The 22,327-nt window shown below is 46.8% G+C and overlaps 3 protein-coding genes across 14 annotated transcripts in view; 2 read left to right on the top strand and 1 right to left on the bottom strand.

Moving 5' to 3' along the window:
* Positions 1 to 4,039, top strand: part of skila (SKI-like proto-oncogene a) — a 39,312-nt gene extending 35,273 nt beyond the window's left edge. For all 3 annotated transcript variants that reach the window (XM_054758711.1, XM_054758693.1, XM_054758701.1), the window contains exons 7-8: positions 766 to 996; positions 1,132 to 4,039. In XM_054758711.1, the coding sequence (XP_054614686.1) occupies positions 766 to 996; positions 1,132 to 1,395 (495 nt within the window). In that variant the 3' untranslated portion in view covers positions 1,396 to 4,039. The remainder of the gene's footprint in view (positions 1 to 765; positions 997 to 1,131) is intronic.
* Positions 4,040 to 6,302: 2,263 nt separating this feature from the next.
* nadkb (NAD kinase b) lies at positions 6,303 to 16,326 on the top strand. 9 transcript variants are annotated; one of them, XM_054758821.1, is made up of 13 exons: positions 6,320 to 6,378; positions 6,950 to 7,051; positions 7,128 to 7,391; positions 7,503 to 7,586; positions 8,002 to 8,131; positions 8,365 to 8,473; positions 10,499 to 10,584; positions 10,674 to 10,776; positions 10,879 to 11,030; positions 11,650 to 11,749; positions 11,811 to 11,968; positions 12,039 to 12,121; positions 12,797 to 16,324. In XM_054758821.1, the coding sequence occupies exons 3-13, from the start codon at positions 7,129 to 7,131 to the stop codon at positions 12,954 to 12,956; spliced, it is 1,428 nt and encodes a 475-aa protein (XP_054614796.1). In that variant the 5' UTR covers positions 6,320 to 6,378; positions 6,950 to 7,051; position 7,128; the 3' UTR covers positions 12,957 to 16,324. The 9 variants fall into 9 exon arrangements, with proteins under 9 accessions (XP_054614767.1, XP_054614831.1, XP_054614796.1 ...); XM_054758810.1 differs by having other exon boundaries at positions 6,334 to 6,378; positions 6,950 to 7,047; positions 12,797 to 16,326; XM_054758850.1 differs by having other exon boundaries at positions 6,339 to 6,378; positions 6,950 to 7,003; positions 12,797 to 16,325.
* On the bottom strand, positions 13,164 to 22,237 carry sec62 (SEC62 homolog, preprotein translocation factor). 2 transcript variants are annotated; one of them, XM_054758878.1, is made up of 8 exons: positions 22,136 to 22,237; positions 20,940 to 21,048; positions 19,839 to 19,944; positions 19,581 to 19,764; positions 19,411 to 19,506; positions 19,281 to 19,341; positions 19,083 to 19,202; positions 13,164 to 14,608 (listed from the first exon to the last, which is right to left on the bottom strand). In XM_054758878.1, exons 1-8 carry the CDS (start codon positions 22,169 to 22,171, stop codon positions 14,088 to 14,090), a joined length of 1,233 nt encoding a protein of 410 aa, XP_054614853.1. In that variant the 5' UTR covers positions 22,172 to 22,237; the 3' UTR covers positions 13,164 to 14,087. The 2 variants fall into 2 exon arrangements, with proteins under 2 accessions (XP_054614853.1, XP_054614860.1); XM_054758885.1 differs by having other exon boundaries at positions 22,017 to 22,165.
* Between the last annotated feature and the right edge of the window lie 90 nt (positions 22,238 to 22,327).

Genomic DNA, 22,327 nt, shown 5'->3' on the forward strand with positions numbered 1-22,327 from the left:
TGGTAAACCCAAACGACCGATCCCAAAAACGTGTTGATACGTCTTTTACGGGTTTTTTTCATGAGAGGCAAAAAGAGGGGATGACGCAACTCCCCACCAATGCATTTCACTTGAGAGCACTTTTAAGCCATAAAAATGGCCACAAGGTGGCAGACGTGCGAACACATGGACGGAAAATCACACATGACAGGAAGGAGGAAGTGAGAGAGTGTGGAGGAGTGCAGCGTGCAGAAGGTTACGCATCGGAGGGACATTTTAACACACACGCACATACTTTAGTTCCTTGAAAGATGAGTCCAAATGGTCTAAAAAGGCCGCCACTGAAGGGGTTGTCTTTTGACAAATGGCTGGGATTGAATGACATAACTGGTTTCCATCAATATGATGTCGTTATTGGTTATTATTGATTTGTTCCCAAAGTTCTGACGAAAACCAAAATGTACAAAAACCATAGGAAATATTCATTCATTTTCTATGCCGATTGTCCTCCATAGGAAATAACTTCATTCCTATGAATGTGTTCCAGACACACACAATTAAGAGAAAAATGCTTTTTCTCGAGAATAATGATGGTTTTTCATGTAGAAAATGAATGGAATGGATGCAGACTGTGATTTCAAGCGTGTTTCTCACCTTCTGCATCAAGTTGCTGCCACTCGCAACACTTTTTGGCCCCATGGCGGGTGATTTCGCACTTGCGCTCAAATGAAAAAAAATCATCATGGTCGTCGTCATTTCCACTTACCCGGTCTGTATGTCTTCCAGGAGCTTGAGGCGCTGCGTGGTGGCGAGGCGGCGCGGCTACGTGAGCTGAGCGCCGAGCAGCGAGAGCTCCGCACCGAGCTGGAGGCGGTGCACAGCGAGCAGGCGCGCCAGCTCGGCCGTGCCCGCCAAGAGCAGCTGGAGCTGGAGGCGCGCCTGGAGCAACTACGCCAGCAAGCATGTGCTTGCGAGCCGACGGTCCGGCGCCAGCAGGAGGCGCACTACACCGCGCAGGTACACACGACAACAACCCCCTCTTGTTCAATTCACTGTGTGACAAACCCTTAAGCAAGCATTATTGTCATGATCATTATTCTTATTATTAAATATGCTGCAGTAACACTAAACTTTGATGTCCTCCTCCCCCAGTTGTCGGAGCTGCATCAGAGGCTGGAGCGGGCCGAGGCCGACCGGCAGGAGCTGCAGGAGGATCTGCGGCAGGAGCGGGAGGCGCGGGAGGAGCTGGAGCGCACCATCAGCCAGCTCAAGCAGCAGATGGCCCAGTCTGGCGGCGTGGGAGGCAGCCCCTCTCCTCCTCTCACCCCGTCCACCGGACCCCCAAACGCCCATTCACCGTCCTCCTCCTCCTCCCCTTCCTCCTTCTCGGAGGCCCCAGTGGCTGGCCCCAAGTGACTGCAGCCCCTCCAGGCGCCGCCCTCCTGGTGACAAACACATCAGCCTGATGCATCACAAGGAGCTTTTCTTCTTCTTCTTGTGCACTTCAACTTTTTATGATTATGATTATCATGATTATTCCTCCTTCATTTGCTCCCTGTCCTCTCAACAAACAGTATTTAAAGACTTTTTTTTATTATTATTTTGGCATGATTTTTAATTTATAGGTTATAATGGACACAACCAGTGCTGCTTGATCACGCTTTTATTTTGTGGAGAGAAGCCTCTTGTTTTCTTCTTCTTCTTCTTCCACGACACACGCGTCATCTACAACGGAGAAACACCTTTACTCTTTATAATATATATCTATATAAGACTGCCTCATGAGAATATGCCAATGGTGAAGCGAGCACCCCTCCTCGACGTAGCGTAACCCCCCAGCCCCCCACCCCATCTGAAGACCTCCCTCATCCTCCTCAACACTGTGGCTTCCTCCCAGACAAGAAACACTGTGCTCCTTTTTTCCAAGATGCTTCATCGCTCCCTATTACACTGTACCCCCCCCCCCCCCAACAAACCACCACCCACCTCTCTGTGACACCCCACCCCCCAGGACAGGTGGGGTGATCCCAGGGTGGGTGGCCTGGACGCCAGCGGTTTTGTTGTGTGCCATCAGAATGGAGGCAGCTGTTGTTGTCCACAATGGAACTGTATGTGAGCACCCCCTCCCCACACTGCCACGGCACGTCCTGGTCCCCGCAGGGGGGGGGGTTTAGTGTGTTGTCCATCCAGCTACAGGAAGAGAAGACTTTTTTTTTCTTTTTTTCACGGTGCCAGGCGGAAAGTGCTTTTTATTGCCTCTAAAGAGATCCCGATCACCGCGTGTGCATGTGCGCGTGCGCATGTGTGTGTGTGTGTAAATAATGGTTTAAATGACAAACTGATTGGGGCGGGGCGTCCTTGGCTTTTCAAATGTTTATGCATCTGTTGAGGGGAGAGGAAAAAAGTGCAAACCGATAAGACATTCCACTGTGCTCCATCTCGCTCCTTCGAAAAAGTCACCCAAGGCGCCAAAACAAAAAACACCTTTAATAATAATAACAATAATAATAACGATGAAAGAAGATATTTAACATATGAAGTGAAGATTTCTATGGACGTTTTTGTAAATACAGTAGGCATTATTAATATATGAGTTGTTGCTCTGTGACGTTACGTCACTTGGACCACAAACCCCAAAAGGCTTCCAAAGTTTTCAAGCCTTTCGCTTCTTTTCCTTTTCTTTGCAAATTTGCAGGGTGGAAACCGGGAGGCTTTTTGCAGGGCAAATGAGGAAAACATCACACTTTTTCTTTTTTTGTATTTCTTATGCCCCTTTCCCGTTCTCTTTAATGAAACTATTCTACATTCGTTCATCCGCTGAGCAAAATTGCAATTTTTGGAAGGGGGAAGAAAAAAAAAATATATATATATATATATATAATATTTTTTTTTGCATGTTTTGCTGCCTCTCGTGTTTGCGTCACATAGTCACAAAAATGAGTAAAATAATGATGAGCGGCTGAGGCTTGCAGTACGTGCATGAAACTGTGCAAGTTTTTGATCATTATTGGATCTGAGGATGATGATGATAATGATGAAAGTGTGTGTGTGTGTGTGTGTGTGTGTGTGTGTGTGTGTGTGTGTGTACTCTGGACACCACTGAATTCACACCGAGTATTTTTATTGTCTTAATTCAGCAGGAAATATCACTTGTCCCATTTCATTCCCCACACTGCAGTTTAGCATTTTGTACACAAGGGGCTGCTGTTTAGGCCGCGAGTGGTGCACCACGTGAGAGTACGGTCATGAAGGCGTGCAGGGCATTTGCTTTTTTCTTTTCTTGTTGTTGCTGTTGCATTTTGCAGTGTTATGACAACTTGGAAATGCTTTGTACAGACTTTTTACAGACGTGCAAAGGTCGCCCCACCCGAATGAAAAGGACATATCCACCGCTTTATCCTGGTCGCAGGTGGCACGTCTATGCCTTGTCCTTCCCAGCAACAATAGCTACATTGTTGTTTTCCTTTCGTTTATACACTTATTGTAAGGATATTTTCCTATATATATATATATATATAAATATAAATATAAATATATTCATGGCTTTGCTGAAAAGAAGCACCCATCCCCCCACGCCCTCCTTTACTCCCACCCAAATGCTGAAACATGAAAGTGCAGTGTCTGTGTATAGGACCATTGCCAGTAACCATGTGATGACACTTTTGTTCTTTGCATGAATCGAGACACTGATCTCCTACCTCATGTTGTGATATGTATATATATATATGTATATATATATATGTGTATATATATATATATATATATATATATATATATATATATATATATATATATATACAGTATATAATGAAGAGAAAATGTTTTTTAAATGCAGAGGACACTGCTAATTCTAAACTGTCAGTCCTGGTGAATATGTACTACTCGTACATGACATACCTGTACATGCTTTTGGCTAATACCTCAGTTGTATGTCGTGTTTTTTGTTTCTTTTCTGTTTTCTTTTCCTTCTTTCCCAGCATTTCATTTCAGATCCTGTGAATAGAGACCCTGTATAGACGATGAACTTGGATGAAATTCAAGTAAAGTTCTGTAGTGTTAAGCCATCGTCTGGTGCTTGCGTTGTTGTTGCAGGAGTCCACGTGATCACTCCTTATACATACACAGCGACAATAGGAACAAGAGCCCTCATAAACATCTTTTATTATAGAAGTAACTCTTTAACATGTAAGAAAAAGAAGCTATCAGGTGTTCAATAAAACTAAAAGTAAAACTGCGGGTGTTTGCAGAGAAATACTGCCACCTAGTGGCGTTTTATACAAAAAGTGTGAAAAGTGTTGCATGTTTGTCCCACTTTAATCTTTCAGATCATCAGACAAATGGAAATATTAGTCAATGACAGCACGACTCAACACAAAATGCAGTTTTTAAATGAAACTTTGAAAATGAAAAAAAAAAATCCAAAGCTAAATGGCACTGTGTGGGGAAAAAGTGATTGACCCCCCTGTTAAAGCATTACACAACTGAGATGAATCTGAGATGATCTATCAGTGTGTAAAAGGTTATAAAGCCATTTCTAAAGCTTTGGGACTCCAGCTAACCACAGTGAGAGCCATTATCTACAAATGGCCAAAACATGGAGCCGTAGTGAACCTTCCCAGGAGTGGCCGGCCAACCAAAATGACCCCAAAAGGCAGTGACGACTCATCCAAGAGGTCACAAAAGACCCCACATCCAAAAAACTGCAGGCCTCACTTGCCTCAGTTAAGGTCAGTGTTCATGACTCCACCATAAGAAAGACGCTGGGCAAAAACGGCATGCATGGCAGAGTTCCAAGACCAAAACCGCTGCTGAACAAAAACAACATAAAGGCTTGTCTCAATTTTGCCAGAAAACATCTTGATGATCCCCAACACCTTTGAGAAAATACTCTGTGGTCTGACGAGACAAAAGTTTAGCTGTTTGGAAAAAGAACATCATAGCAAGAGTAAAATATGGTGGTGGTAGTGTGATGGTCTGCAGCTGTTTTGCTGCTTCAGGACCTGGAAGACTTGAAACATTTAAATGTGACAAACTTGCAAAAAAATAAGAAATCAGGAAGGGGACAAACACTTTTTCACACCGCTGGAGGTATTGCTGTCCATACGATTTACGGTGAAATTCAGTCAACACCTGCTTGGTAATATTAACCGGCGTACATCATTGATGTGTCATAAAAAGCCAAAGAAAAAGCAAATGAATTGTACATTTGTACAGACACCCACTCCTTGCATATACCCGAAGTGTGTCATTAAAATTCATGCATTATTTACGGACAAATTAGGGACAATTTCTCAAAATGCTCAATCTGATCCGAATCTGCACCAAAAAGTCATGGATTCTTCCTTGGCCATGGTGCCACCCCTCCAGGCAGGCTTCCATATGAACGCTTCTGTGATTTTTGTGTAACCCTACCGACAGATAAGCACATGGCAACAACCTCCTCCTGCATTTCAGGACAGACAGGAAGGCGCGTCACTCGGCGTGTGAGTGAAGTTGACATGATCACAGCAGAGTGAATGGAGGAGAGAACAAAATGTTTTGTGTGTTTCTGCTAAATTGAAATCGTCTGTGTCAGAGGCGGTGCCCAGAAACTCTGCCTGACCGACTGGACTTATTTAGCGAGTGGACGCGCTACAAACACAACAAGGCCTCAGTGAAGCAGCGCCAGGCCGCGTTCCGACTGAAGCCTGCAGCCATAATTGAGGTCCACGTCTTCTCGCTGTGTGCTATTTGGGTCAGTCAACAAAGAAGCAGAAACTAGGCAGGGCGTCCAATATTGCACAATCCAAAAATAATCCCCAAATACAGTGAACTTTTCCCGCCAATAACGCTCATTTGATTGTGAAAAGCAGCACAATGGCAACCTGCAGGATGCGACTCGTGGAGGATCAGCGCATCTACGGCGACATACTCACCGTGGAGGACACAAATCGAATCAGACGAACTCATCAGCAGATTTATGTAAGATATGTACTGTATATACACACATTTATACTCTCACAGTATGCGTCTGCCGTGGTCAACAGTACAAACACAACATTTAAGCAAGTATAAATGATCAATAGACCCTGGAACAACGTCTTGTAGGACAAAGACCCCTCTGGAGGGTCCATGAGTCCATCAACAGTGTGCCCAAGAGGGATAAGACTGTCCTGTGGTTGTAGATAGCCGCGGTACATTAGTTAAACATGTTACAGTTACATTACTATTACTCAACAAGCTGTCGAGCCGCTTGAGGGTGTAATTCACCATCTGACCTGCACGTAAACACTGGCGCTATTTCATGGACTCGCCAATCCTGCGTGAATAAGCACCGAGTGAGAGCCACGCAGTGACGTCACGTCCTTTTCGGGTCACGAGGTGTTTTGCGGTCATGTCACTTGAGGTGTTTAGACGCCGGTACTTGACGGTCACACTTTTTTTAATGACTTATGAAACTTTGTAAAGCGGTTTCGAATCTCTACCGCATCGCCATAAACGTATTTACCGCAGTAAGGCTTACGTGCTTAATACTTGCTAATGGCGGCTAGCTAGCTAGCTAGACAGCTAGCTACGTCGCTAGCCGTTTTGCGAGAGAGGAGCGTAGTTGTCAACAGTTGAGCCGAGGCAGCTAACATGCAATGTTTTCACCGAGTTTGGAGGAAAACGACCTTTAAAAAAAACGTATCTTACTAAATGTTTCTTCTCCAGTGAGAATTTTACTTAACGTTTCTACTCGTTCTAACGAAGCGAAGCCGTCTCAGCTTATCGTTTCAATCACCGTGTAACCTACACAAATAATCACCGGGCGAATGTGTGCTTTTATGTTCAACTAGAACAATTGCTGGCACCTAAAGAAGCTCTTTCGTGTCACGAAATGTTTAGCCGTAATTATTTACGATGGACCGTTGACGTTAGGCATATAGTGATGACTATATGTACAGTACTGTGTATGAATATATAAATAATGCTAGCAATTTAACACCAACAGCATCGTGAACATCCAGATGACTGCAGACATCAAGCATATGGATTATCTATAAAAGTAATGTAGGCGTGATGATTTGATGAGTCTAGAAAGGAAATAATGCAAGTGGGTTGATGTCTGTGGTGTTTGTCTTTAAAAGGGTGCCGGATGCTGAAATGTTTCTTTGCTTTGTGTCCCACAGGATGGACAATTCAGCGGGCTGCTCATTGTCGGAGCCGGACGGCGCCGTGTCCCGACCCACAGCCCGCCCGCAGGCCTCCTCCAAGCACAGGGAGCGCCCGGCCGCCTCACCTAGGCGACGGCGGGAGGCGAAGAAGTCGCAGCGGCGGGGGGATGGTCAGGAACAGCTGCTCCGGGAGTTGGAGCGGCGCAGGTTGCCGGGCCAACGCGAGCACTTGGAGCCGTCCGGCTCAGTGAGCGACGCAGCGGAAAGTTCACCTAAGAGGTTTGCTCTGCAGGCTGCCAGCTGGTCCGTCATGCCACTGGCACGGGTCGGCTGCCCGGGACGTGAGCTGACAGCACCTTAACTCGTCTTCCTTCTCTTCCTCCCACACAGGAGAGCTCACTTCCTTCATGGACCTTATCCAGCCACTCACTTTGGACCCAAAGCCTGTATTCTTCCCAACCCCACTTCAGTCATGTGAGCATTTCTTAAGTGGTCTTGCGCTTGGCGAGCGTGGTGCGAGAGAGACGAGGACAGGCTGCGTGCGTTTGGACGTTGACACAGAGAGTCATTGTGTAACTGCCAGATAAGATAAAACGGGGCGGCCGTGATTGGTTGCTGCCTCGCGGACGTGAGTGCAGACGTGTATTGTTAGCTTGTGGCGGCGTTTCTTCGCCTCGCGCGCTCGTTACTTTAGCACGGCGATGCCGGTCAGTCGGCGCCACAAGGAGGAGCGGAAAATGAGGTAAAAACTTATCATTTTTCGATCAGCTCGTTGTCGCGGTTAATGAATGAACGCAGCCGAGGACGTCGAAATGATGTAACGCTTCCAAAATGTTGGTTGGTGTCTTTACTGGCAGCAGTGACGCGTGTGTTTGTGTGTTTGTCCCAGGCACATACAGGACCCGGCCAGCCAGCGCCTCACCTGGAACAAACCTCCAGTCAACGTTCTCATCATCAGGAAAATCCGAGACGACAGCCTGGTGGAGCCTTTCAAGGAGCTGTGCAGGTTTCTAGTGGAGGTGAGAAGAACGGTGCTAACAGATGTTTGCATTCCCACCAGAACACCGTGTGCTTCCAGCGCTCACAGGAATCCAGGAAGCAGTCTAGACACGGAGGTCACCTGGTGCAAACCCTGCAATCATCTGCATTCTGCACGCATGCTGTCACATTTCCACTGCACATGTTTGGCCCGTGCTCACACTCTCACTCACGAGGAACGTGTGTGTGTGTGTGTGTGTGCTCCCCACCCCAGGAGAAGCAGATGATGGTGTACGTGGAGCGCAGGGTGGCCGACGACGGAACGCTCTCCAAGGACGAGAACTTTGGCTCCATCCGAAATCAGCTGTGCACCTTCAGAGAGGGTGAGCATCCACTTGAATGCCCCAGGCCTAGAGGACAGTTCATTAGGTACACCAGAGCTCCAAACCCTTGCAGAGATAATAGTCCTGGAGGTATGGACGTGAAGTCTTTATTCGGCAAACACGAGGTCGCGACCCCACATACAGGAGCAGTGTGACTCATGGCGTCCTAAAAGAAAGAAGGCGGTAACCATCACACAGCAACACAGCACGCGTGCTGGGCTGTTTCTGATATTCTAAATGCACCTTTCACATGATTAGAGCCTTCGAGACATGAAATAGCACCCCTATAATCACCTTTACAGTACACTCCTATTACCCGATATGGTAGACATGAGGGAGAACCAGAAAAGCACTCAGAACGCAGATCTCCGGCAAACGTCATAGTTCTGGCCACATTGTGATTTACACCATAAATATTAGTCCTCCATTTATGTTATCTACATATTTACATTCCTTGACCATGAAAACATACCATGGAAGGGTTTGGCCGCACGGTGGTCTAGTGGTTAGCACGTTGGCCAACACAGTAACAGCTTGGAGATCGGGAAGACCTGGGTTGGATTCTCCCCTGGGCATTTCTATGTGGAGTTTGCATGTTCTCCCCGTGTGTGCGTGTGGGTTTTCTCCGGGTACTCCGGCTTCCTCCCACATTCCAAAAACATGCAGGTGAGGTTAATTGGCGACTCTAAATTGTCCATAGGTATGAATGTGAGTGTGAATGGTTGTTTGTCTATATGTGCCCTGCCATTGGCTGGCGACCAGTCCAGGGTGTACCCCGCCTGTTGCCCGAAGTCAGCTGGGATAGGCTCCAGCATGCCCCCGCGACCCTAATGAGGAAAAAGCGGTATAGAAAATGGATGGATGGATGGAAGGGTTTCAATAACTTAAAGAATGCTAACATGCAAACATTAGCTTGCCAGCACCTAGCATAATAGTGTTTGCATCATCATCTGATAATGCTATAAATGTTAGTATAATTATGTCAGCATGCTGACACCGAGCAGGATAGCGCTTAGTGTCTGCTTAAGTTCATATTCATGAAAATCACAAAAAATGCCAGTATGCTCATGTTAGCATGTTAGCAATGCTAACATGATAACTCTTACACCTAGCATAATAGTGTCTAGTGACGAAAATGGCTAAAAATGCTACTATGCTAATATTAGCATGCTAGCAATGCTAACATGCTGATGATCGCATGCTAACACCTAGCATGATTGTGCTAAGTGTTTATATAAGTACCCATGAACACGGCAAAAAAATACGACTACGCTAATATTTGAATGTTAGCAATGTTAACATGCTAACATTAGCATGCTAATACCGAGCATGATTGTGGTGTTTGTGTCTACCCATGAAAATAGCAGAAAATGCCAATCTGCTAACAGCATGCTAACACCTAGCATAATAGTGTCTACCTAATAAATGGCTAAAAATGCTAATATTAGCATGCTAACATCTAGCATTTTTGTGTCAGTGTCTTAGAATGTCTTTTATGCGCCTTGTATTGTTATTTTAGTTCATTTTGCCATTTTTATAAAATTATTATTGAAGTTATTTTTGAAAATGCTCCATTAAGGCAAAAAATAGGTAACATGCATTTTTTCAGTGGGTATCAGTCAATCAGTAGGCCACACTGAACCAATTGAACAAGGGTGGTAGGGTGAAGCTGCAAAATTGGGAGCGTGACATGTGGAGGCGTGACTGTTAAGTTTTGTGCTTATGTGGGGGGGAAATGAGTTGTTTCAGTTTGCCAAATAAACAGCTGGCATTGTAAAACAAGCACGGTGTTGTATATTTATTATATAAGGCTGCTTGCTTGCCAATCTGAGCCAAACTGGAACTGCAATTCACTACGTTGCCCGCTAGGCTACTTTCATTTTTTTTTTTTATTTTTTTTTTATTTTTTTTTTTAGCTAGGCTAGCTAGGCTACTTTCATAACAGCAGCACCTCTGCTGGTAGCAGCTGAGCGGTGCGCTTGGTGATTGCGTCCAGTTGATGAATTGCTTTGGGACCACCTGCAGGTTACGATGACATCTCTGACTGCATCGACCTGATCATCTGTCTGGGTGGCGATGGAACGCTGCTCTACGCCTCCTCACTCTTCCAGGTACCGTCGTCATGCTTTAGCATGTCCCCGTTTGTCTGGTTGGCTCGTGCACGCGCACTGAAGGTATTGAGCGTGTTTGGTGTTTGCAGGCTAGCGTTCCTCCAGTGATGGCGTTCCATCTCGGCTCTCTGGGGTTCCTCACGCCCTTCAAGTTTGAGTCCTACAAGACGGAAGTGGACAAAGTGTTTGAAGGTGGCGTGCTGTCTTCCCTGGAGATTTGTGTTCTTACGAACACCAGGAGCACGCTGCGGTGGTTCTGATGAGTACTAATGAAGTCAACGTGCTGGTTGCCAGGCAACGCCGCCATCACGCTGCGTAGTCGCCTGAAGGTGAAGGTGGTGAAGGAGATGTTTGAAAGGGCGGGCTCGCAGCAGCGGGAACACAACGGCGTGCTCCCTCACCGATACGCCAGCAGCGAGGCGGGCAAGGTCACCCTGCAGCTCCAGGTGAGATGACCTTTGAACTTTTCCTGCAATCCCCGTAACATTGTAACATTGCCTGCTCTTTTCTTAGCCTGGCCCCCTTCCCCCGCTCCGTGTGTGCGTACATCATCAGTGGCGTTGCCGTGGCGACAGTCATAATAAAGCGCGGGGGAGGATGCAATGTTGTGTGCGTCTGTTGAGCCAGTTGCCCCGGAGACGGTGGCGTCAATGTGGGCGTTTGATGGAGTCACACACACACACACACAGGCCCCCTCCCCAGGTGTCTCATTGCCAAAAGATGCTGACGGGTTGTTCTGCCCTCTGGGGGGAGCACGGTGTGTTTCCACTGCATTTTTGCGGGCGTGCTGACGTGGGCGCACCTGCCAGACGTGGTCAGCGGCGTGACGTGCGCGGCAGCTGCAGGATGATGCGTTGTTGATACTGACCGCCGCCTCGGAGGGAAGGAATTAGAAGTGGAGGACTGCGGCCTCCAACACGAGAAGCTCCCTCCCTCGCTCGGTTGCTTGTCTTGATTTAACGTCGGCACACAAGCTTTGGACTCCGCCTACCTGCTTATTTCCTGTGAAAACCACGCCCCTGTCGACCTCAACCACCTGTCTGCTGCGTGTGTGCGCACGTGTAGGTGCTGAACGAGGTGGTGGTGGACCGCGGGCCGTCGTCCTACCTGTCCAACGTGGACTTGTACCTGGACGGACGTCTCATCACCTCAGTGCAAGGAGACGGTAAGAGCGACAGTGCAGATGTTGACCACGTGTGCTAGCACGCTCTCCTCCACCTCACCAGGCGTCATCGTGTCCACGCCCACGGGCAGCACGGCGTACGCGGCGGCGGCAGGGGCGTCCATGATCCACCCCAATGTGCCAGCCATCATGGTGACCCCCATCTGCCCCCACTCTCTGTCCTTCAGGCCCATCGTGGTCCCTGCGGGGGTGGAGCTCACGGTGGGTGTCTGGGCGTCACCGCAGGGAGTTTGCCGTCTTTCTGAACGTCACCAAAGCCTTTTCCTCCTAGATCACCTTGTCCCCCGACGCCAGGAACACCGCCTGGGTGTCGTTTGACGGCAGAAAGAGACAAGAGATCCAGCACGGAGACTGGTATGTCTGCATTTAGCCGCCCTCGTTCTAGTCATGAGAAGAAATGTCCACTAGGTGGAGCCAGCAGGCCACCAGTGGTACCGATGAAGCCTTCTGAAAACACCTCCATTTTCATGATGTGAGCTGCATATGAACCCAGCTACAGCAACATTATTATTATTAGCATTGTTACGCCCGAGAACTACCTTACTGGCGGCGTGACACCTCACCACACCACACCAGCTAGCTACTAGATGTAAGTGTAGTTTGTGCACACCTGGGGGTAACAAATGAGGATTTGAGCAAGTGTACCTGTTGTTGTGTCCTCATGAAATATGACATGACTACCAGCACATCACTACCACCAGGAGAACCAGAGGATAGATTCGTTAGAGCATAGAAAACCTGTTTACCACCTTCTAAATACACTTTTTAACATGATTGGAGCTCTCTAGACATGAACTAACACCCCTATAGTCACCTTTACACTCCTATTACCCAATACAGTAAACGTAGCGAGACTAAATAAGACATAAGATATCGAAAAGCTGTTTACCACCTTCTAAATATACTTAACATGAGTAGAGCCCTCTAAACATGAAATAACACCCCTGTAGTCACTGTTACACGCCCATTTCCCAATATAACAGACAGTTGAACAGTTCGAAGCTAAACTTGTTTTTGGGTCCCTGGCAGCATCAAGATCACCACATCGTGCTACCCGGTGCCGTCCATCTGCTGCCACGACCTGGTCTACGACTGGTTCGAGAGCCTGGCGCAGTGTTTGCACTGGAACGTGCGCAAGCGCCAGTCCCGCCTCGCCGAGACCTCCGACTCCTCGGACACGGAGAACTGAAACCAGTCGTGCCATCATCCCGCCTACTGAGCCAGACGCCAACCATGTGTTTGTACCCTTCACATTCCAAATCATGTTGTCATGGCAACCTCCACGTGTATATACATGTACATACATCGTATGGAGTATTTATAGATTTCAAAACAACGTTGTGTACATGTGCTCGCTGTCACCGTGTTGGTTAGCAGCTTAGAATAAAGCTGAAGCTCACGTTCTACCTTTTTATTGCAGTAAGACACTTCCACACATCCAATACTTGTACTGAAATATACTCTTGAGTATTGCATGGGGGGACGCCCGTGTTGGACAACTAGAAGACAGAAGGAACGTTGACGTCTACAACTTTCACTGGTACGTATTCCCACCCCCCCGTGTGACGAGCGGCAGCAGCACAAAGACGGAGATAGAAGATGGTATCACTACGTTGTACAACAGCCAACAAAGCAGAGCGAGACGCCAGAAGAAACTAAACTACGAACCAGACAAATGATATTAAAAACAAGTGTGGAATAAATTAATACTAAACTCCCCCAGCTTCCTTAGCGGGACATAAAGCAGTAAAGATAACGTCAGTTGGCAAACATGGTATGCAGAATTCATTCTCTTCTCAAATAGAAATGATTCATACTTTGAAAAAGAAGCTAAAAGGATGATCCAAAACTTCCACTGTGCTCCTTGTCGGGACGCCAGACGTCACGGTCGTAGCGTTTGTGGCACCTTGAAACTCCACAGCTGCTCCAGCGCACACCCGTACCTGGCCCACCGCAGCCGCTCTTCTGCTCCCCAAACGCCCCCAAGTTGCTGTTTGAAATGACACACTAAGTTTGGTCCCTGTGGTGCTTCCTGGGGGGGATGCGAGGCCGTGAAAGAAAAAAAAAAAAAAAAAAAAGCGGTACGGGAGACTTCACCATTCAGTCACAGTCCGTGTCGGACCTTGCGTGGAGACATGAATCAAACCAGGCCGCTTCAGGTCAACCGGAGACGAGCTCAAACACCATCTTTTCATTTTTCGGGGGCAGGAAGTCCAGTCTAAGACTTGAACGCACACGGCGGCAGCGTCTGGTGCTGTGAGGTGGAAGTTCAGTGGGATCGGGAAGGAGGAAGAGAAAAGTGGAGAGAGTGACAGGATGTTTATGTTTCAGTGTCAATGCCGTCCCCTCCTTTCTGCTGCTGCTGCTGCTGCTCCTCCTCCTCCTCCTCCTCCTCCTCCTCCTCCTCCTCCTCCTCCGTGTGCTGGTCCAGTTCCTCCCTGGTGATCATCTCAAAGTCGTTACCGTTGCTGTGCTGCGAGCCTTCGTCTTCCCTGCGGTCGCTGTCAGTGTCCGAGTGGCGTTCCGCTCCCTCCTCGCCGCTTTTGTGCTCCTCTAGCCCTGCCTCTTTGCCGTCCTCCTCTTCGTCCTCCTCCTCTTCCTCGTCCTTTTTCTCGCTGTCGGACTTGTCGTCGCTGTCTGATTTCTGGGCCGCGTTGCTACCGCCGCCACCGCCGTCCTTACTGCCCTTCTTGGTGCCGCCCCGCGGGCCCTTGTACTCGTGGGTGTAGAGCGGGCAGAAGGAGTCGATGAAGCCCACGTCGGCCGTCAGGTTGGGGAGGAACCAGAAGTGATGGCGGCCGCCCGTCACCAGCCAGATGAACAGGAAGAGGATGCAGCGAGCTGAGGAATGGAGCAATCGTTCAGAAATGTACCAACATTTTTATATCTTGGTTACCCCTTCCATAGTCACTCTTTTGGAGAGAAAGTGACAATCTCAGAAACTTGGATCAACGCTGACAAGGTCATGGGTTTTGGGCTAGAAGGTTATGACATGAACTACGTCACCGGTGGAGGGGGAGTGGCCGTGTATGGAGATCAACATCTGAACCACAAAGTGGTAAAGAACATGTCATTGCTCTTGATAACATTTTACAATGCAAACAATGCATGGAGGACCGGATCAAAGCAACATTTACAGTATTGGTCACAAAACTCTTTTTGTATGCAAAGATTTCAATATTGAATTCAAATAACAGAACAGATGACTTTGTAGATGCAACAGTTTAAGTGTTCATGCTAACATCAGCAGGCCAAGCAGCAGCATCCACTGATAATAAAAAGGGAAAGGGACGATATCAGAACCTTCAACAAGATCCCACACAGAGGAAAGTATTAGCGCCTTTAAGAACGACGTAGAAAAACAGATGGGAGTTGGCGTATCATGGGAACGATACAGATGAACTACTACCATAATCACTGTCCACTGAGGGAAGTATCTAATTAGCAAAAGAAGAGGAATCGGCCGTGGATGACGAAAGGATTGCAAAATTCTTGGAAGAAGAAAAACACATTATATAGAAGATTTATCATTCAAAACACTAAAGAAGCAGAAAAAACATAAGATATTTAAAAGTAAGGAAGAATATGACAGTCAATCATTAGACAAGAATAAACATGGGGCATTCTAAACGCTATTATCAGGAATGGTGCTGAGAAAGCTGATCCCCCTCACGATTTCACAGAGGGAAATGTTACATATGATCATATCAACAAGGTAGCCAAAAGCCAAAATAATAAAAAGAGTGATTCATGAGATGGCAGAACCGCTGTTGAACATCAGTAATTTATCACTCCAGACTGGTCAATTCCCTGACAAAATGCAAACAGCTAAAGTAGTTCCAATCTTTAAAAAATGGAGACAAACATCAGTTTACAAACTACTGACCAGTCAAAATCATTGAAAAGCTATTCAACAAAAGGTTGCACAAATGTCTCAATAAGAATGAATTACTAGCGAACAGCCAATACGCATGCAGAACTAACATGTCAACTTCCATGCCACTAATGGAAATGACCAATGCTGGAGACCACAGACAGCTGCAGTATTTATCCATACACTTCATCACAACATCCTCATTACTAAACTAGAAAGATATGGAATCAGAGGATTAGCTTGGAACTGGGTTACAAGCTACTAACGTGAAGCTAGGAGAATATACATCTGCGAGCTTGAAGGCATCGTGCGGCGTACCCCAAGGATCAATACTAGGACCAAAAGTGTTTCATCTATATACACTGTTCAAAAAATTCAAGGAACACTTGGAAAACACATCAGATCTAAACTGGGGGAAAATGATGTTGAATATGTTTCCTGATAATAAGTGGGTGATGTATTAGTAACAAAATGATGCCACATCATTTGATAGAAATGAAAATGATCACCCTATAGAGGGGGGAAATCAAAGACACCCCAAAAATGAAAGTGAAAAAATGATGCAGCACACTGGTCCATTTAGCTAAAATGTCATTGTAGCAACTCAAAATGATTCTCAGTAGTTTGTGTGGCCCCCACGTGCTTGTACGCATGCCTGACAACGTGGGGGCATGCTCCTAATGAGACTACGGATGGTGTCCTGGGGGATCTCCTCCCAGATTTGGACCAGGGCATCACTGCGGTACCTGGACGCATGGAGGAGATTCCAGGAGACAGGTAGTTACTCCAGGAGAGCTGGACAGGGCCGTAGAAGGTCCATCAACCCTCAGCAGGATTGGTATCGGCTCCTTTGTGCAAGGAGGAACAGGATGAGCACTGCCAGAGCCCTACAAAATGACCTCCAGCAGGCCACTGGTGTGAATGTTTCTGACCAAACAATCAGAAACAGGCTCCATGAGGGTGGCCTGAGGGCCCGACGTCCTGTAGTGGGCCCTGTGCTCACTGCCCAGCACCGTAGAGCTCCATTGGCATTTGCCATAGACCACCAGAATTGGCAACTACACCACTGGTGCCCTGTGCTCTTCCCTGATGAGAGCAAGTTCAACCTGAGCACATGCGACAGACGTGAAAGGGTCTGGAGATGCCGTGGAGAACGTTATGCTGCCTGCAAAATCATTCAGCATGACCGGTTTGGTGGTGGGTCAGTGATGGTCTGGGGAGGCATATCCCTGGAAGGACGCACAGACCTCTACAGGTTAGATAACGGCACCCTGACTGCTATTAGGTATCGGGATGAAATCCTTGGACCCATTGTCAGAACCTACGCTGGTGCAGTGGGACCTGGGTTCCTCCTGGTCCACGACAATGGCCGACCTCATGTGGCTAGTGTATGCAGGTAGTTCCTGGAGGATGAAGGAATTGATACCATTGACTGGCCCCCACGTTCACCTGACCTAAACCCAATAGAACACCTCTGGGACATTATGTTTAGGTCCATCTGGCGGTCCAGATCTGGGAGGAGATCCCCCAGGACACCATCCGTAGTCTCATTAGGAGCATGCCCCCACGTTGTCAGGCATGCGTACAAGCACGTGGGGGCCACACAAACTACTGAGAATCATTTTGAGTTGCTACAATGACATTTTAGCTAAATGGACCAGTGTGCTGCATCATTTTTTCACTTTCATTTTTGGGGTGTCTTTGATTTCCCCCCTCTATAGGGTGATCATTTTCATTTCTATCAAATGATGTGGCATCATTTTGTTACTAATACATCACCTACTTATTATCAGGAAACATATTCAACATCATTTTTCCCCCAGTTTAGATCTGATGCGTTTTTGAAGTGTTCCTCTAATTTTTTTGAGCAGTGTATAAACAACATCTGGAAAGTCGTGAAGGACGGGAAATTGGTGTTATCTGCAGACGATACAAGCGCATTATGCTGTGGAGATAGCACACAGGAACTGATGGAAGAATGAACTATACAAAAAGATAGTAAGACTGCCCCTAAACTTAAGTAAAACTAAAATAATGCTCTTCATTAAGTGCAAAAATGTTACACATGCGCAAATACAAATTGAAGGCCCAGACATTGACAGGGTGAACAAAAATAAATGTCTCAGGGTGACAATGGATAATAATATGAACTGGAAATCTCACATTAAAAATAAAGTGGCTCCAAATACATCAATACTAAATAAAGCAAAATTCGTTGTGGACCAAAAATCACTCCATACCCTCTACTGCTCTCTAGTATTATCATATCTAACGTACTGTGTGGCGATATGTAAAACAACTATAGAAGTACACTAGACTCATTAACTACGCTACAGAAAAGGGCAGTTAGGATGATCCATGATGCCGCTTACAGGGAACATGCAAACCCTTTATTCCTAAAATCACAATGATTCTAATTTGCTGATGTGGTAAACTAGCAAACTATAACATGTTACCCAAAAACATAAACAATTCTTGTCAACAAAAGAGGAGAAATATGATGTTAGGGACAAATGAAAGCTAAAACACTTCTACGCACGCGCTACACTAAAAACCTGCAGCATTTGTGTGTCTGGAGTCAAGTTGTGGAACCCATTAAGTAAGAAACTCAACCAATGCACTAGAATGAGCCATTTCAAGAAACATATTTCTAAAGTAGAAGGAAGAAGACACCTGAACCACCGTGCACGTACAACGCTATGTCTGACCAGGCTTGCATAGACTACTAACTCTTCATTTTCGGTGGGCAACTTGTCTGTACTCACTCACCATCAAACTGAGTCTTTGTCTACTATTTCATCAGCTGTTATCAATCTGTTAGCATGAGAAGATTGGTTGCACATTGAACGGATGTATTGCAAGTGATGTGAAACTGATGAGGTGTAGGATTAAATAAGCTTTGCTTCCTCCTCCTCCTCGGACATGTATTTTCTACATCTTTGTGCCTACGTTACTTTTTTCATAGTCATCTTGGAATATATGTACTGCAGCATTAGAGCTGCAGTAGCAGCTTCAGGCCATTCGGGGGCAGCAGAAACAAGCTGCTGGTGTTTCTGAATTGCTGGTTTCCAGAGGAACATTGTAGACTAGGGGTCTCAAACTCGTGGCGCACCAAATCATATCTTGCGGCCCGCAACTGGACATCAAAGAGTAGTGTAACTGCAGCCCGCAACATCCGGGCAAGCTCAGTGTTACTTCCACACTTCCAGGGGCAAGTAAACTACACTGAACTAACAGTGGTGTTATCACATGGACCCGGGGAGATATTAGCCTTATTGTGAGCCATGTATTGTGAATTGTATGGTCTTGAGAGGTACCCTGAGATTCCCAGTCCTACTCCCAATACTTGATGCGGCCTAGCCTGACCCAGACTCTACCTCCACTGGCCCCCAGCAAAACTGAGTTTGAGACCCTGCTGTAGACATTTTCAAAGGTTCTTACCGACAGCGAGGAGCAGAATGCTGGCCACGAAGCATCCAGCGGCGACACTCAGGTAGTAAACACCCACGCGCATTTCCGCCGGCCACAGAGGGAAGAGCGTGGCGGCGATGACAGCAATAACTGATGACAACACAATAGGATCCACATTAAAAAGGTCACACAAGGACATAAGACGAGTGTGTGGAGTGGAACACTGACCCAGGATCAGCCCCATGGCGAAGGTCTTGAAATGAACGGGGTCGTAAACCCACACGTACACCTGAGGAAGACACCATCAAAAGGCGGTGGAAGTGACAAACACAACGTGTGGCTTTCAGAGCCGATGTACCTCGTTGCCATCCAGGAACAGCTGATCCTCGTGCAGCTCCAGCTTGAACTTCTTCTTCACCTCTTTCTTCTTTTTGGGGCTTCCCGGGCTGTCGTCCTGCAAGCACACAGATGCCATGACGCCAGCTGCTATAAAGGTCAGAGAAAGACCGGCGACGTCTTCAAACATACGCTCTTGTCCTTCTTGCTTTCGCCGCCGGTGTCTGCCTCCTTCTTCTTGTTCTTCTCCTTCTTTGCCTTTTTCTCCTCCTCTTTGCCGCTGTCACCTTTGGGCTTCTTGTCCTTCCTGACGTCTTTCTCAGACTTCTTCTTCATCACTTTGAGAGCGCGATGGAAGAACTGCTTCTTCAGGAGTCTGCAGAGGACAAGACGTATCACACACACACACGTATGTGACCTGCTTGATGCCTTCTCCATGCTGAAGCTGACCTGTTGCAGTAGTCCAGCACAGAGTCTCTGCTGGTGAAGAGCGCTTCCTCTCCTTTCTTGGCCTTGGCCCACTTGGAGTCCAGCAGGCAGTCCACCGCCTTGGAGGCTGAGTGAGACCACACAAACATGCAACACCTCCTCAACAGACGTGCAGATGCATCGTTGGAGAAAGACGCACAGCGCGTGTGAAAGCAGCGGATGATTTCTCACAGACGATTGGTATCGCAATCGGCAGCATGAAACCCTGATCAGAGGCAGCTCTTTACGTGCGTTTTGTTGAAGTTGATATTTTGAAAGGATTATTAGTGATTGCATGAGTGTGAATCCAGGTTGCTTTTTTTTGGGGCCCAGCACTTCAAATATTGCAGAGTTTTTTTTTTTATGAATATCAACTAATTCAATACCAAAGACGTATTTAGACCTTTTTATACACCCCGACGCATTTCTACGTCCTTTACATTTCTTTGCACAAGAAGCTGGAAGAGGTGATGATGCAACTCCTCTTTAAGAGCAATTTTAATGCCATCAAAACAGCGACTAGGTAGCAGATGTGCATCCCTTGCACAAAAGGCACATTTTTAACACGTACATACACAGTTCGGTTCCAAATGTCAAAATTGTGAGCAGTTGATGGTGTTATATTTGTAAATAAATCGGTATTTTGACATAAAACAACCCCTTTTTATGTTATGTTGGTATAGGTGTTTAGATATTTCAACTGTCACAAAAGCAAAAAATATTTGTGTCAAAGTGAAAGTTAGGCTTGAAATGTATCTTTTCCCAACAGACTCCTCCGGTTCCGTTCCCACAGTCAACGCGACAGAACGTCATTCGTAAATGGCCGCGACTGAAGGGGTTGTCTTTTGGAAAACAGCCGAGTTATGTGACTATACGTTTTAAAACAAATATTTCGTATACAAGTCCATTTTTATTTTGGCACTGTTAAGTTCGCTGTTGCGCACAGACACAATTTAGCCCCGCTTCCTCGTACTGGGTCAAAAGCTGACAGGAGGGTTCACACTCTCCGTTCCACCCGCTACAGAACCAAAGCACAATCGTTCAATTAATGGATTCATCAATGATTGTGAAAGGCCTACTCACCAGTGAAGTAGTCGACTCTTTGGCACATCATGGTGGTGGACTTGGTGGGACAGTTGAAGCGCAGGTACTTAGCCACCGCCTTCTCCTCCTTGGTGAGATCGCTCACCTCCTGCACACAACAACCAGCACACAGTCTCAACACCAGTTTGCACTTAGTATTATTATTATTATCATCCTAATCATTAGACTCCTCAGTGTCGTCGTCTTTCTGCTGTGCATCGTGGGAGGTCCCGGAAGGACAGCTGAAAATAATCCATCAAGTCGAAAACAGGACACACCTTCTCACGCCACAAAAATCACTGTTCCTGCAAGCTGGTGAACAATAAGCCAGGTGTGTGTGTATACCGTATTTAGAACGTTTACGACTTTTTTGTGGACATAAAAGGACATGTGTGACGTGGCGGTCTTGTGTAATATTCAAGCCATGAGGTCGATAACCACGATAACCTTTTACTTTTTTACGTAACTGCACCACAACACTTCAACTATGTTTATTATTGTGCTCCCAACATTCCATGTGCCGCTCTCCTGTCGCTGCACCACCAAAATATTAGCAAGAGGTGCAAGTAGGGTGCAGTGCACGTGCATCACAGCACCTTTCACTTTTTTCTACGTTTACGTGCAACCTCGAATGCGTCACGAGTGCATGTTTTTGTTTTGCTGCGATGCTGCAGGTGAGCTGACCTGTTGCTGTCATTTCCCCATCTTACTGGTGTGCGCCTTAGAAGCGGGGATGACGCAAAAGGCCAACTCAAGTGAAAGCCAAAAGCCTGAATGGTAGCACAGTGCCACATGTTGCCGCACATTATGTAAACACGCCCGCCGAGAGCTGACGCAGCTTTAAGTAGCAAAGGCTACAATTAGGCGCAAAACGTCACTAGGCTGAGAGTCTAGCATTTAAAAGCCGGCTGATATTTATACGTTAAGAGTACATTCGACAAGCCGGTGTTTGAAGTAGCTTACTATCAAGGAGTATTATCCGCTCATGTACGCATGCATGAATGTACGTGTTTCTATCTATCCCCAGTGCGGCAAGCTAGACTTAGCCACGTTAGCATCACCTAGCTGGCTTTTCACCTCTGAGCGGCGCCGTGAACATAAGTCGGCGGCTGTCCGTTCCCATTCCGGCGCCACCGCTGACGGTTACAAAACCGTAAAAAGCAAACAAAACAAAACAAGAAAAAAAACCTTGATACCTGGATCCGTTTCTTCTGCCTCCTGCGCTCCGCCATGATCCCTCCAGCTCAGCTTCTCCTGCGAGCTCTCGCGGGTCGCGGCTAGTATCGCGAGACTTCCGACACGTAACACCGAAGCGCAGTTTAAGGAAGTTATGTCCAATAACCCATCAAACCAGTTACGTAAATAACAACGCGGAATTTTGATTCAAG

Source organism: Dunckerocampus dactyliophorus, chromosome 2 (assembly GCF_027744805.1).
Source record: "Dunckerocampus dactyliophorus isolate RoL2022-P2 chromosome 2, RoL_Ddac_1.1, whole genome shotgun sequence".
NCBI lineage: Eukaryota > Metazoa > Chordata > Actinopteri > Syngnathiformes > Syngnathidae > Dunckerocampus > Dunckerocampus dactyliophorus.